Source organism: Podarcis liolepis (assembly GCF_965112155.1).
Source record: "Podarcis liolepis genome assembly, chromosome: 13".
In the NCBI taxonomy this organism is placed as follows: domain Eukaryota; kingdom Metazoa; phylum Chordata; class Lepidosauria; order Squamata; family Lacertidae; genus Podarcis; species Podarcis liolepis.
Genome location: NC_139573.1, coordinates 28,103,532 through 28,117,448, shown reverse-complemented (window position 1 = coordinate 28,117,448; position 13,917 = coordinate 28,103,532). Strand labels below are relative to the sequence as shown.

The following is a 13,917-nucleotide window of genomic DNA, read 5'->3' as shown; positions in this document are numbered from 1 at the left end:
CCAGTCCCCCAGTCCTTGTTCAAAATGGCAGAGTTGCTTCGTCTTGATCTTTGGGAAAGGGTTAAGAAGCCTGTTGTGCATCTGTGAAGCTGAGCCCTGGGGGAGAGGCTGCCATTTGAAAAAACTGTCTCTCTTCCTCCGCTCCTTCTCTAGGGGTTGCAATCCTCTACCATCATCAAAGGAATCTGGCAGATTCCTCAGACCCTTTTAGCAGTTGTATGAATAAGACTACTCAAGGGCGTGACCCATAGATGACAACAGAAATCCCCTTAAGGTGGTTTCTGTGCCTGGAAAGGATTTCCTCTAGTTGGAAATAATCAGTACTTTCCTGTCAATGTGAAACTGTCTTGTATCTTTTGAACTCAGAAATGATACATGAAGAAGGTGTGGTTTGACCTTCCCTAGTTTGTAGAGAAAGCAGTTATTTACACGTATGCATGTGGGTATGCTGACTGAATAATTTACTTTCTGACCCTCCAACTAATACTCCTTCATTAGGTGAGGGGAACAAATCTAGGATTTCTTCCCTTGAGTTCTTGCCTGTGTCGTCCTCTTCCCTTCCCCCTCCCCATTCACATTGCTTTCCAGGGACAATTTTAACTTACATTTGAATCTGAACCATCCCTTTGTTTGACATTCAGTGGACAATATTCCAGAGCAGCTTTACATTGAAATAAACATATTGTAAAACAAGAATATAGTAGTGCTTGCTTTGGCAGCACATATACTAAACAAAAATATAGCATAGTACAGTAAAAATAAAAATCAGATAAAGCAGTAAAAATACACAACAGTATTAAAAATCAGCAAAAGCACTGTAAAAACTGATGAATGAAAGCTTCCTTCCTTCCAGAAGCATCGACCAAAAGGGAAGGAGCTCGTCCAACTTCTTTGGGGAGAGAATTCCACAACTGTACCATTGAGAAGCCCCTGTTCCTGCTACTTGTCAATCTGATATTTGCTCATGATGGGCTGGAGAGCAGGACTACTGTTGCTGATCTTAAAGCCTGGGCAGGTTCATGTGGGTGAAGGCAGTCCTCAGAGTAACATGGGTTCCAGGCAGTTTAGGGCTTTGAAGGTTATTACCAGTATTTAAACTTGAATCTGGGAATGAATTGATAACCAATGCAGTTGTTGTAGGATAGGTGTGGTATGGTCCGATTGTAGTTTCTGAATTTTCTTTTGAGGTTAGCCCCATGTAGAGATCATGGCAATAATCCAGGCTGAATGTGACTAAAGCATTGATAATTGAAGCCAGACCCACTTTACCCAGGTAGGTCTGTAGCTGGTGAAAAGCGCTACCGCCTACCAACATCAGCCAACACAAGGATAATGCTGGACTCAGAAGCACTTGCAGGTTGTGTACTTGGTCCATAAGGGTATCTTAAGTTGTGGGAGTGCAATCCAATCCAAAAGATGACATAGTCTCTGCCCAGATCAACAAACTTCCCGACCGGTACTTCTGTCTTGTTTGGATTAAGGTTCAGCTTTTCCAACCCTCATCTAAATTGGGGCTGCCTTCAAACTCTGGTACAGAAATTCTGCATCTCCTTAGGATCAGAGGATGGCAATAAAAGGACTGGGTGATCTGCATAATGTGAACACTTCAGCCCAAGCCAATGGATGACCTCACTCAGTGGTTTAATGTTGATAACTTGTGAGATCTCTGTGGCACCTCATAAGCCAAAGGCCCAGAGGGACCAGTAGTTTCCCAACACTTCCTTTTGACAAGCCTTTCTCCAGGCAAGACTAGAACTGCAGTAAAGCAGTGCCTCCTGGTCCTATAAAGGGGGCCCATAAAAAATTAATTGTTGATAGCATCAAAGGTGATCAAGAATTTATGGAGAATGAACAAGGTTGCACTCATACCCATGAGGCCATCCGCCTGGGTGACCAAGGTGGTTTTCAGTCTCAAAACCAGGCCTAGAACTCAGACTGGAATGGATCCAAGTAACCACTTTCACCCAAAACCATATGAAGTTTATAGGTCACCTCATGTTTTTAACACCTCTCCTAAAAATGGCACATTTAATGCCTAAGCATCTGGTTACCAATTATTTAAATTGCCAGGATCCTTCTCAGGTTTGGTTAAGAATAGATGAACCACTGTTTGCTTTAGTGCCGTATGGGCACCTCACACTCTTCAGAGAAGCAGTAGCCACCTCTGACACCCAAATATTCTTTATGACTTTTAAACTCTTTATGTTTATTGCATGTAGATTTTCCAGGGAACTGAATGAGATATGTGGTTTGAGCGGGGGCATCTAGAAGCAACCGTATCAATTACCTGGGTCATCTCCACTTAATTGACCAGACCACCAGCAACATCAGTAGGAAAATTTCCCAGAGACATTGAGAAAACAGGATCCAGAAGCTCCAAGGGGGGGTAGTTTTTCCATTAACTGAACTAGCATTTTAAAAGCAGCACCCTGATGCACCGCTGAAATTATTACAAGTGACACTAAGGCAAAAGAAAACTGTTGTTCTCTATTACCCCTTGCCCTTCCCCATAAATTGTCCTATCCATTAATTGTCATACCACCCCCTGCCCCATATCACCCCTGATTTCAAGAGCTGCTCAAAAGCATCCTTTAGATGCAGCTATGAACCAGATAAAAAGACAAAAGCAGGTACAATAAAAACAGAAGCAGGTGATAATCGATACAATTTTATGTCAATAAATACCAAACTGAATAGCCTAAAGGATACTTTAAAATACACACAGTACAGAGGCCAGAATAGTTTGCTTTTAAAAGGCAAGGCCATTGATGTTAAATGTCATCTTCCAACTCCCTTACCAGGTCCTATTTACAATGTCCCCAATTAGCCTCCTCTCATCAGAGCATTGGTTCGTTCTCCCATTTTGCAATAGCATTGCTGTTGCAGGTTGAAAATGTCCCTGCTCTTGTAATGAACCTGAAATGGCATTGGAAGCACCTCCTACCCCCAGGAAGTAGCTGCAAATGGTGGAGCCACACTTTCAGAACAAAAAATTGCTCATGCCACACCAATTTTTAATTGATAGGAAATACACTGGTAAACAAAAAGAAAGAACTAGCAGATTTATAATGTAGAACACAACTACTTTATAATATGATCATGGGACATCCAGAAAATATATTTAAAAAATCAGCTAACATGAATCATTCCACACACTTGATGCTCTTGCTCTCATTTTGAAAAGATAGCTATCCATATTTTGCAAATAAACATTCTTATACTATACTACTGTACACTGAAATGTTTAAATATATATATATTTAGTGTCCTTGAATCTTCCTGCCATTGTCCTCTCCTGCCACACCAGTGTAGAGCTTCACACCCTTTGAGAATCACGGTGTTTAAAGTGTCCAGAATGCTTTGCTTTCTTTCCATTTCCAGCAGCTGCTCAAATTACATCTGCTGTTGAATCCCTTTCCCTTGGGCCCATGTTCCCATTTAAGGAATTCACATACAGCCCTGAAACACTGTCCTGTGTCTCTAACATGCACACGCACACCTATATCTATCAGTAATAAAGGATCATTGCCCCTGGATAGCAATTTGCTTTGACAGAAAGCCAGTTTTTAAGGTTCATCTCTACCACTTACTCTCTTCTGCCAAGTCCTGTTGTCCCAGACACTACAGTCATCTTTAGCATCTTTGGCATGTAGGGACCACTCAGTGGGCTGAGTTTGGCTCTGGGTTGCCAGTTGCTGGCCCCAATGGTACAGCAGTGTTTCTCAAAGTTATTCATTAAGACATCTTGACTTATGCTGGCTATTAGGGTTCTGATTCCAAATATCTATATTGATGTTTAGAAACCTGCATTGGCAGGAGTCATATGTTTGGAGAAGGGTGCAGCTCTGGAGGGGAAGCAGAAGGAGGCAAAAATTCATGGCATGTACCAGGAACTGACTCTTTTTTGCTACTTTGCCCCTATAGAGAAAGAAAGATTATGAAATTGAGCTCTTGCGTTTCCTGGAGGTGAGTCTGCCACAGCATTCTGCCAAACTGTGTTACTAAGTTTTTTAGCAGCTATTTTCTGTTACCTTTCCCATTCACACATACAGCTTGGACCAGCTAAGAAAATGGACTTTAGTATGAGTGATTGGGACTGGGAGCATTAAGAAGAGTCATATTCTGGGTGAACATATAGCAGTGCCTTTCTGTGTACTCTGCAGTTCTTGATAACTGTTTTAAAAGCCTTGTCTAAATCTCATTGGTTTCAGTGTCCACTAAACTCTCTCCTATTCGACCTTGAATGGATGCCCCATTGCTGGTCAATTGGTGGAAGCGGGATTGGTTCATAAAAGGAGAAGCGGTCTCCATTCAACATTTCCCCAAACCACTGTTTGCATTAACAACAATTTAAAATCTAAACAGTGGTTTAGAGTTGCTTCTCTACTTACGGTGTGTTAATCCAGGCATCAACCCAAAACTGTTAACTTAATTTAACAGTACTTCTTTATGATGTCTGAATTAAGCCACTGATTCAAATGCTTGTGATCCCAGGTCACTTAGACTTTCAAACTGATAGCCAGCACAGTTGTTTTAGAATAGTCTGTAAGTCTCTCTCGGCACTAGAATGAATAATGCATTTTGAGAGAACTAAGCTGCCAGTTGGTTTTCAGAGGCAGCTTCCTAGTACATTTTTTTGGGGGGGGGGGAGAATTAAGCAGCCAATGCCCATGCTAGGCTGCTGACTTAATTTCCTGGAAATCTTAAGCTGCTTGGGTGAAAGTGGGCAGCCACGTTCTGCACTACCTGAAGATGCTTCCAAACTATGTATACATTAATCTACTAGATATATGGGGAAAGGCAGAGAGAGAATGAAAAATAGTCATAACTCCTTATTTTGCCATTTCCTCCAAAATTCAGAGCTTACCTGAAGAAGAACAGCAGAGGGTTCTGGGAGAGGAGAAGATGCTGGGAGTAAACAAGAAAGGTGCCACCAGCCCTGCCTCTAAAAAGACTTCACCAGATGCCAGCAAGGTGAGTGACGCATACAGGCCAGGGCAACAAGCAGGATGTGTTGTGGGTATGGATACATTTTTTACATTTAGAGCAGTGGAGCAAATCTACTTTTAAACCAGCCTCAAGACTTCATGTAAAATGGCTGCTGGGATTCCTTTGGAAATTTGATAGTAAAAATGAGAACAAAAACTAATCCCTCTTGAAGGTTTCCTTATGTGTTTGTGGTATCCAACATTAGTCATACTTGGGATGGGCCCACTGAAATCAAATTGACTGAAATGACTTTTAAGTATATTGATTTTAATGGGTCTACTCCAGAGTACAATTAATGTTGGCGATCTCCCTATATGTATATAATAAGTAGAACTGTCAGCAGGTTTAAAGAATATTTCATTGATTTAATCATCTGCCTTATGTTCAAGTAACTGATTAATCTGATTAAAATAAATTTGCTTAGGACCAAAAGTCCAATATTTGTCAGATACTGAAGGAAGTGCTAGATAATTGACAGTAAAATAATAAGTTACCATTCTCATTGTTGTATATAAACACCCATCTTCACGTTTTTTATTTCTTTCCCATTCCCTTTGTTCATTACAATAATGCACCTGAACCAAAACAGCCTCAAAAGACAAACATGCTTTTAACTTGCAGTTCCACCAATTAAAAATTGATCTTGCTGGTAAAAATTGCCTCCCCCCATTGATTAATCAACTAAAGTGTTAGCTGGCTGATCTACTAGGAATACTTTGCAGCCCATAAAATAAGGCCACCTTCCCCAGTTTTTGCTCTTTTTTATTATTATTTGCTTTTTTCCATAACGCTTTTTAAAAAGGACAAAAGATACAAACTCAAAATTCCACAACCACGAGTCCCTTTGTGCTCTTTAACAGGGAGGTTCTGAGAAACCCAAACGGCCCGTTTCTGCTATGTTTATCTTCTCGGAGGAGAAACGCAAGCAGCTGCAGGAGGAGCGACCCGAACTGTCGGAGAGCGAACTGACCCGGCTGCTGGCGCGGATGTGGAATGATCTTTCAGAGAAAAAAAAGGTTGTTGAATCAATAATGCACATTCTCCTTAACCATCTTTTTTGGGGGAAGGTGTGGGGGAACATGTGCTCCTGGGTATCTCAAAAAGTCAGCTGGATGGTTCCCCCCCCCCCTGTTGACTTAGATCAGAGGTAGTCATCCTGACGCCTTTCTTTTGTTCCTGGACTCCCAGTTCCCATCAGCCCCAACCAGCATGGCCAAGGGTTAGGGATGATGGGAGTGGTAGTCTGACAACATCTGGAGGGCACCACATTGACTACCCCTGACTTAGATGAAACCAGGATCTTGACCCACTCCCTCACCCTTAAAAAAAAAGAAAGAAGAGGAAACAAAATCTGCTAGAAACCCCACAGAAGGTTCTGAACATTCCCGAGCCTTCGGTTCCCTCTAGAAGCCACCAAGCAGCTCTGTTAACAGTCTGGGCGCTCCTACCATTCCATCTTGCGTTACCTCTGCTCATTTTTTTTTCAGCAGCTTGGGAAGGGGGAAGGAGCCAGACTCTGTCAGTGCGTTCCCTTAGTGTGAGAGTGGGTACAATAAAAAAAACCCCATTTTGCGTTCTTTTGTACTATTTGCCTCCCAGTACAGCTGTGAATACACATGGAGTCAAATGGGAGAGGTCTTGAGGCTTGGTTTAGATGCCTGAGAAAGAGGGTCTTGGGATCCTTGTGGGAGTTAGCTGGACGCCTTAATATGGGTCATTAGTGGACAGGGAAAGTAGTTGCACTTGGGAGATGGGGTTTGTTGTTGCTGTGTATATGCCTTAAAATGCTAACTTTGGGTGGTGACAGATGACTAGATATCAAGCAGTACTTTCCTGTGGTGGGCATAACATGTGGGACGCCGGAGCAGCATCCACCCACATGCCAAAGAATGTCACCACAGATTTGCAGCCGATCAAAAATCCAATAAAAAGCAGGGGTGGGGGTTCTCCTTCCTTCATGAATAGCATTACATCATGTATTTGGGTTTATTTGCTTTGTTTTATTCCTTTATTGCATTTATAGTCTACCTTTCTTCCAAGGGCCTCAAGGTGACATACATGGCTCTTCACCTTTCCATATTTTTCTCACAACAACCTTGTGAGGTAGGTTAGGCTGAGAGTTGGTGTAACCTTGAGGCCTAGAAACATGCATAAAACCTGGGTGAACATTTGTATTATTGGGTACCTCAGTTGTGATTGCTCCAACCTTATGTTCCTAGTTGGCACTGTCTACCGAAATTTGTCATTGAAACTACAGGGTATACCTTATTTTCATATTGTTAATCTGCATAAAGATACATAAAGTTTGTCTGTGTTGCTTTGTTTTTCATTATCCTGCATCTGTACCAGGCCCATACTTGACATGTTCAAACCTCACTGCAGCTGTTTTCTAGTACTGGAATGGCACATTCAGGAGTGAGAGACCTGAAGCTCTAAAGCCAGAGTTATTAACTTTTGGCCTTCCAGCTATTTCTGGACTAGACCTTCCATTGACCATGCTAGCTGGGGCCAATGGGAGTTCCATTCTAGCAACATCTGGAGTGCCACAGATTAGTCAAACCTGCTCTAGGGAGTGTAGCTTCAAATCTTCAGCTCTAATAATGTCTGTCTTTAAGATTACATCTGTGCACAGAAAGAGGTATACATCCACAAGACTCATTGAATTTAGCACTTTAAAGATATTAGTTTCTGTGCTGATTTTACTGCATCTCCCACATTATAAAAAAGAGATAATTTTAAAGGCAGAAAGATGTTTTTTGGGTGAAAGCAGTGAAGAATAACTGATTTTAATGGGGGAAAGAAAAAATGATAAATGACCTTATGGTACAACAAAAGTGCAATGTTTGTTTTTATCTTGCAAATAATTAAATAGCAGAAATTCGGTTGCAGTTCATAAAAGCAGTTAGATAGCTTGTTAGCCATGTTTTTAATGTACTAACAGAGAAACTTCCTTACAAGAAAACCTGCAACTCATGCAGAACAAAAAATAAAATACAGATGTCTTTCAAGAGGACACACATACAATGTTTTGTTCTATATGTTTTTCAAAAGTGCTGGGTCAGGCTTATAGTGGGACTCACATAAATTGAGCTCTTGCTGTCCTCCTGCAAGTGCAGGTCACAAGGCTGTTCAGAGTTTTTTAACCACCTTAATTTGTGTCCAGAAGCTAATAGATTGGCCCATAACTGATTATTCTGCTTTGGTTTAAAACCTGCTGTTCCTCCGGTTTAACAGCTTTCTTCCTCAAAATCGGTGTCACAGACGTGGGGGAGAACCACTGCATCATTAAGCCACACACTCCAAAACACAGTTTCAGTGCTTAACTTTTTTTCCCCAGCCAGCCTGGTTTTCTGTGTTTCTTACCAATCAGTAATGGGTTTTGCAAAGATTTTGACCATGCGTGTTGTTTTCTAGGCCAAGTACAAAGCTCGTGAGGCTGCCATGAAAGCTCAGACAGAAAAGAAGCATGGTTCCGACAAGGAGGATCGCGGCAAACTTCCCGAGTCCCCGAAAACAGCTGAAGAAATCTGGCAGCAGAGTGTCATTGGAGATTATCTTGCTCGCTTTAAGGTAAAGTGGGGCAGCAGAGGCCTAGTTTCATAATGGAATGACCTGCAGAGTGTCATTAGCAAGACATGTGAGTGACAAAGCAGAGAGTCGTATAGCTTTGAATTGCTCCAAAATAGAGGCAGGAGTCTGCAGAAGGGTGGGGGGGGGTGACTGACAACATGTCTTGGAGAGGAGTGAGGAGGTGGTTTCCAGCTTGGAATTTACTTCAGAGACTCAAGAAGGAGATAAACAAGGGGCAGCTCCCATCTGGTGGGTGTCCGGAGGAAGAATATCAAATCAGATGAGCTGTGCTAATGGGAACTGTGGCTGTAAATAGGGCTGGTGTTATTATTGCCATTGAATTGATCAACTGTAATTTGAGGGATGGTACCATGAGCCAAAGGCATGCAAGTCTTCCCTTGTGGGGAAAGGGCATGAGTTCTGGCCCCTGGTTTGCACGCTGCAGAACTCATGAGATGACCAGCGTAGAACGTGGGTTACCAGGTAACCAACCTGCCTTTTTCAGGTGGTAGCTGGCATGAATTTAGGATCGAAGTGGTGGGCTCAAAGTGGGGAGCTGTCTGAGCTCTGCACTTTTATGGAGTCCATGATAGTATATAGTAGCAGCTTTCCTTCTGTTTCAGAATGACCGAGGGAAAGCACTAAAAGCCATGGAAGCCACCTGGAACAACATGGAGAAGAAGGAGAAACTGATGTGGATCAAGAAGGCAGCAGAAGATCAGAAACGATATGAGGTTGGTCAGTCTTTTTTTTAAAAAAACCCACCCCACCTAGTATTTTTCACTTCAGTGTGATTGCACTGCATCGTGTGTGTGTGTGTGCACAGTTTCCACAGGAATGCAGAAAAACAATCCTGTGTGGTACTGGGCACAGAATATCAACTTCCAAAAAACCAGCCAGTTTCTGGCTGTATGGAGATATGCTTAAATGTAAGTGGCTTGTGCTTCCTGCCAGTGAAATGGTGGAATAAGATTATGCATAATTACACAGATTACGTACATTCTCTTGTCTTTTCTTGGCTCAGAATCTGGCTTGCCAGAGTTCTAAATTTTAATTAATTTTCTCTAGCAACTTGTATGCACAGCTCCTCTGTTTTACAGCTCAGGAATGGGAGTCATTGGTTTCTGCTCCAGATTTCTGCAGCCCTGTAAATGAGACAAGAAAGTTACTAGCCTGCCAGGAGCTAGCAGAAGAGAGACAGAAAACTCGATTCTTTTTGTAGCAGCCTGCTTGGTTCTGTACTGGGCTCAGAGAAGGAGCAGGGCACTCAATTTCTTCTTGGTTTGCCTACCCTGCATGTAATTCCTTGCCACCTCTGGCTAGGAGGTTAATACTTAAAATACAAGGTTGAAGCTCTGTATACTTTTCTTGGTAGGTAGTTTTCTGGGTTATTGAGGAAAGCTAGGAAATGTCCAATGTTTGCCTCATTGAAGGCTTAGGCATCTGCATGAAATAGGAGGGTGGGTCAGCCTTTTTAATTTTTCTGACATTTTTCATTGAGCTGGACCAGGCTTCTCAGCTTTGTAATTCTGTTTCTTCTTTATTTTGTTCTGCAGCGAGAACTGAGTGAGATGAGGGCGCCACCATGCACAACAAATTCCTCCAAGAAGATGAAATTCCAGGGTGAGCCGAAGAAACCCCCCATGTGAGTATTGCCATTGAATTAAAGAAAGAAAAGCAGGGTTGTATGTGCGTGCTTATATGTTTTGTGTTCTGAGTTGTGGTTATGGCTTACAAATGCACAGTGGTGAGAAATCAGTGGCCTTCCTGAAGTTAAGTCAACTTCGATAGGTGGATAATTGATTGGTTTAAAGGCAATCTATAAATACTGTAAATAAAATAAAATAAAAAGTTCACCATACGTAACTGAAGCACAATTAACATTTCTGGAAGCCCAAGATCATATTAAAACTGATGAACCAAAACCAAACAGCAGCAATAAAATAACTTCTAAAAAGTCTTAACTCTCCTAAAGATAAGTGAAGTTTCTGAATGGAGCCAAGAGCCAAGAGAAAAAAACAGTTGAGCTTCCTAGGAGATGCCATTTGAGTTCTGTGGCTACCACTGAAAAGATCTGTTTGTTCCCTGTGGAGAGCAGGGTGGCATCCAGAGAGAGTGCCTGTGTTTGCATATCGTACTCAACCATGGTTATGTGCATGAGCAAGAAGGAACCACCACAAGCCTTTGTCTCAGTATACCTTTGCCCTCCTTCCGTGTGACCGGGAGGAGGATTTTGCAGAGCTGCATTCCACTTCCCACAAAATCAGACTTACCATTTCTTATGAAATGGCGATAAGAGTGTAAAACAAATTGGTAAGTTTCCAAACAAACCAAAGTTTGTTTGGAAACTCTTAAGGGCAGTGGGGAGGTTCCGGCTGCTCCTTTCTGCCTCTGAAACCATGGTTTAGCAATGCATGTGAACCCATATCACTGAGTTTTCCAGTATATTAAATAGATCCTGCCATCAGTCCTGCTGTCTTTCTTCCTCCTGCCCATTCACCTGTAACTTCTCTCTTTTGTGTCCTCGCCAGGAACGGGTATCAGAAGTTTTCTCAGGAGCTGCTTTCAAATGGTGAACTTAACCATCTTCCTCTGAAGGAGCGGATGGTGGAGATTGGAAGCCGCTGGCAGCGCATCTCTCAGAGCCAAAAGGAACAGTACAAGAAGTTGGCCGAAGAGCAGCAGAAACAGTACAAAGTACACCTGGATATGTGGCTCAAGGTGAGCTGTCAGTTGGGGGAAGGCACAAGAACAGGTAGCAGCTCCTTGAGAAGATCAGAGTGTTAGCACTGAAGCATCCGTGCGAAAGCCTTCCAAGTCAAGCCGTATTGACATTTGACTCTTGTTCTGCAACCAAAGACTTTCAATCTGTATGAAATTCTGCTCATCCCCAGTTCCTATCAGCAACATAAGCGTCCTAGACACTGTGTGAGCTTTCCCCACCTCTCATCTGTCCTCTGGCCTCATGGATCATCCTGCCACACAGAGTGCTCTCGCATGTTCGTATACCTTGTCTGAGGTTTTGTTCTGTGTTTTCTCTGCAACCCAAATCAAACTTCCTCTACCCTGACAGCATCTGCTTAGGCTTTTAGCATTTTCAGCCCTCCATTCCCTGCCTGTAAAATGGGAATAATTGTTCATAGGGCAGAACTCATTGAAGGACAGCCAGGGGCTTGCAAGAGGTGTCATATTAAAGTGCTGGCAAGGAATGATTCATCTGTGGTAATTATAATCTGGTTGCTTTATGTAGGGACTATAATCAATCCATCTTCTCCCACTCCCCATGTTTTGAACCACCTCCATAACATGCTTAATCTTGGCTTCTCACTCCTCCCCCTTCTGTCTTCTCTGCAGAGTTTGTCGCCACAGGAGAGAGCTGTGTACAAGGAACATACCTCCAATGTAAGTGTCTTGCAAGTGTTTGGAGGGGACTGGCAGGGGTATTTTTTCAACGACCTCTGAAATACAGTATAGCTTGGAAGTGAAAGGAAGGGAATCTCTTCATGCCTGAAGTCTAGGGTTCCATGTTCTGTAGCTCTGGTTAGGTCAGAAACGAGGAACCTTTGGTCCCCCCCCCTCCCCAAGAAAAAGCTTCATTTTTGTCTGTATGGAAGATGGAGATGGTTATGCGAGTATAGAAACCCGCCTACAGTACAAATGTAAATATTACATTCATTGTTCTGTCCACTTGCCTCTGGCTCCTCCTACCACTGGCTTTCCCAGAAGGAAATGTGGCCCTCTGACTGAAAAGGGATACCTATCCCAGCAGGACGTGCATCAGATAAAAGTGTACCATTTACTGTTTGAAAGCTGCTCTGAATTAAACAGGGTATTTATGGTTGTTGAATTGGTACATTTTGATTTAATAATAGGATAGATTTCCAGGATGTTAGAAGAACTCTTTGAGTAGAAAAAGCTTAAGTTGCCTTTGTATTTTCCTCCTGCTGCTTGTTTTAACATTTTTGGCATCAAGTCTTCAGAATCTAGTGCCACAAGAACTAGATCGTTTGTCAGGGGCACATTTGATTTTTGCTAGAAATGGAGGATTGGGGAAGGGGCAGGCTAGATACTAGCTTGCTGAAAAGAATGCAAGTGTTATCCTTGCCACTGGTGCTGTCATGGGTGCCACATAATAATGAACCCATTTTACATTTATAGAAATCTTTTAGTGTGGCAGCACCGACACTTTGGAACTCCCTGCTTATTGACATCAGGCAGGCACTTTCACTGTACTGTACTGTATTTGGCACCTGCTGCTAAAAACATTTTTGTTTAGACAAGCCTACCAGATACCAAGAACATTGGCATATGTTTTAATCTGTTTATTGCTGATTTTAATTTTTTAAGAGTTCTAAATTGTTGTTAATTACTTTTAGCAATAATTTTATTGTTTTATTCTTCTTGCAAACTGCTTTGAGGGTTCTTTCTTTTTTACAATCAAGCAGTTTATAAATTTTATGAAAATAAATAAATGTTATAAATTTTATAAAATAAATAAATGTTGACTCCTCCTCCCCCCTCTTTCTAACACTGCCCCCTCCCACTTGTATCTCAACAGAAACGCAAGAACATGGGGAAGATGCGAGGCCCAAATCCTAAGATGAAGCCCTCGGTGCAGTCCAAATCAGTAAGTGCTTTAACACTTCTTCCTCTCCATCATGCAGCTGTTACCCGCAATGGAATAATCCAGGGAAGCTTGTTCCAAGGTTTGCCTTGCCTTAAATCAGCCCAAAATGGCTGATTTAATGAAGCCATTTTGAAAGTGTTAAAACTGACCCCAGGAACTCTGCTTTCTTTCTGAACTAGTCTGGTAAAGCATTGCAAATTATTGTAAAAGTTCTTGCTTGCTTGCTTGCTTCTTATTTCTAAAAGGGGAGGGAGCCAAATTCTATGCAGGTGATTGATCTGATGGCTGGGGCCCACTGATCTTCCACTGGGAAGGAGAGATGCAATCTCCCTATAGTTGGTTATATGGTAGGGTTGCCATTCATCCAGAATTTCCCAGACGTAGCCAGAATACTGCAGTCGGAAGCAGTGTCTGGGTGTAAGTCGCTAAAATTTCCAGGGAAATCTGGACCTATGGCAACCCATGTTGGCAGTGTCTTTTTTGCTGATTAACTTTAAAAATAGCTCAAAAACGTCATTTTTAGTTCAACAGCTTTGCCAAGTAAAGCTCAACAACCCCATTATAGGGAATGTAGTTTTTCCCCTCTGTAGCTAAGGGGCGCAAGTAACTTTGCTTCCATGAGCATCAGTTGATTCGCATGACAAATTGTGGGATGGATTTTTAAAATTATTAGTCCCATGAAGATGATGTTTGGATGGGGAGAGGTTTTCTGCTGCACTTCAGGTACTGAT

General features: G+C 42.2%; 1 protein-coding gene across 13 annotated transcripts in view; it reads left to right on the top strand.

The window, feature by feature from the left end:
- Positions 1–13,917, top strand: part of UBTF (upstream binding transcription factor) — a 45,197-nt gene that overhangs the window by 23,349 nt on the left and 7,931 nt on the right. For 7 of the 13 annotated variants that reach the window (XM_083471645.1, XM_083471638.1, XM_083471643.1 and 4 more), the window contains 9 exons: positions 3,925–3,966; positions 4,861–4,974; positions 5,850–6,005; positions 8,404–8,559; positions 9,183–9,293; positions 10,116–10,204; positions 11,091–11,280; positions 11,914–11,961; positions 13,118–13,186. In XM_083471645.1, the coding sequence (XP_083327771.1) occupies positions 3,925–3,966; positions 4,861–4,974; positions 5,850–6,005; positions 8,404–8,559; positions 9,183–9,293; positions 10,116–10,204; positions 11,091–11,280; positions 11,914–11,961; positions 13,118–13,186 (975 nt within the window). The remainder of the gene's footprint in view (positions 1–3,924; positions 3,967–4,860; positions 4,975–5,849; positions 6,006–8,403; positions 8,560–9,182; positions 9,294–10,115; positions 10,205–11,090; positions 11,281–11,913; positions 11,962–13,117; positions 13,187–13,917) is intronic. The other 6 variants (XM_083471640.1, XM_083471649.1, XM_083471650.1 and 3 more) reach the window with 1 other exon arrangement.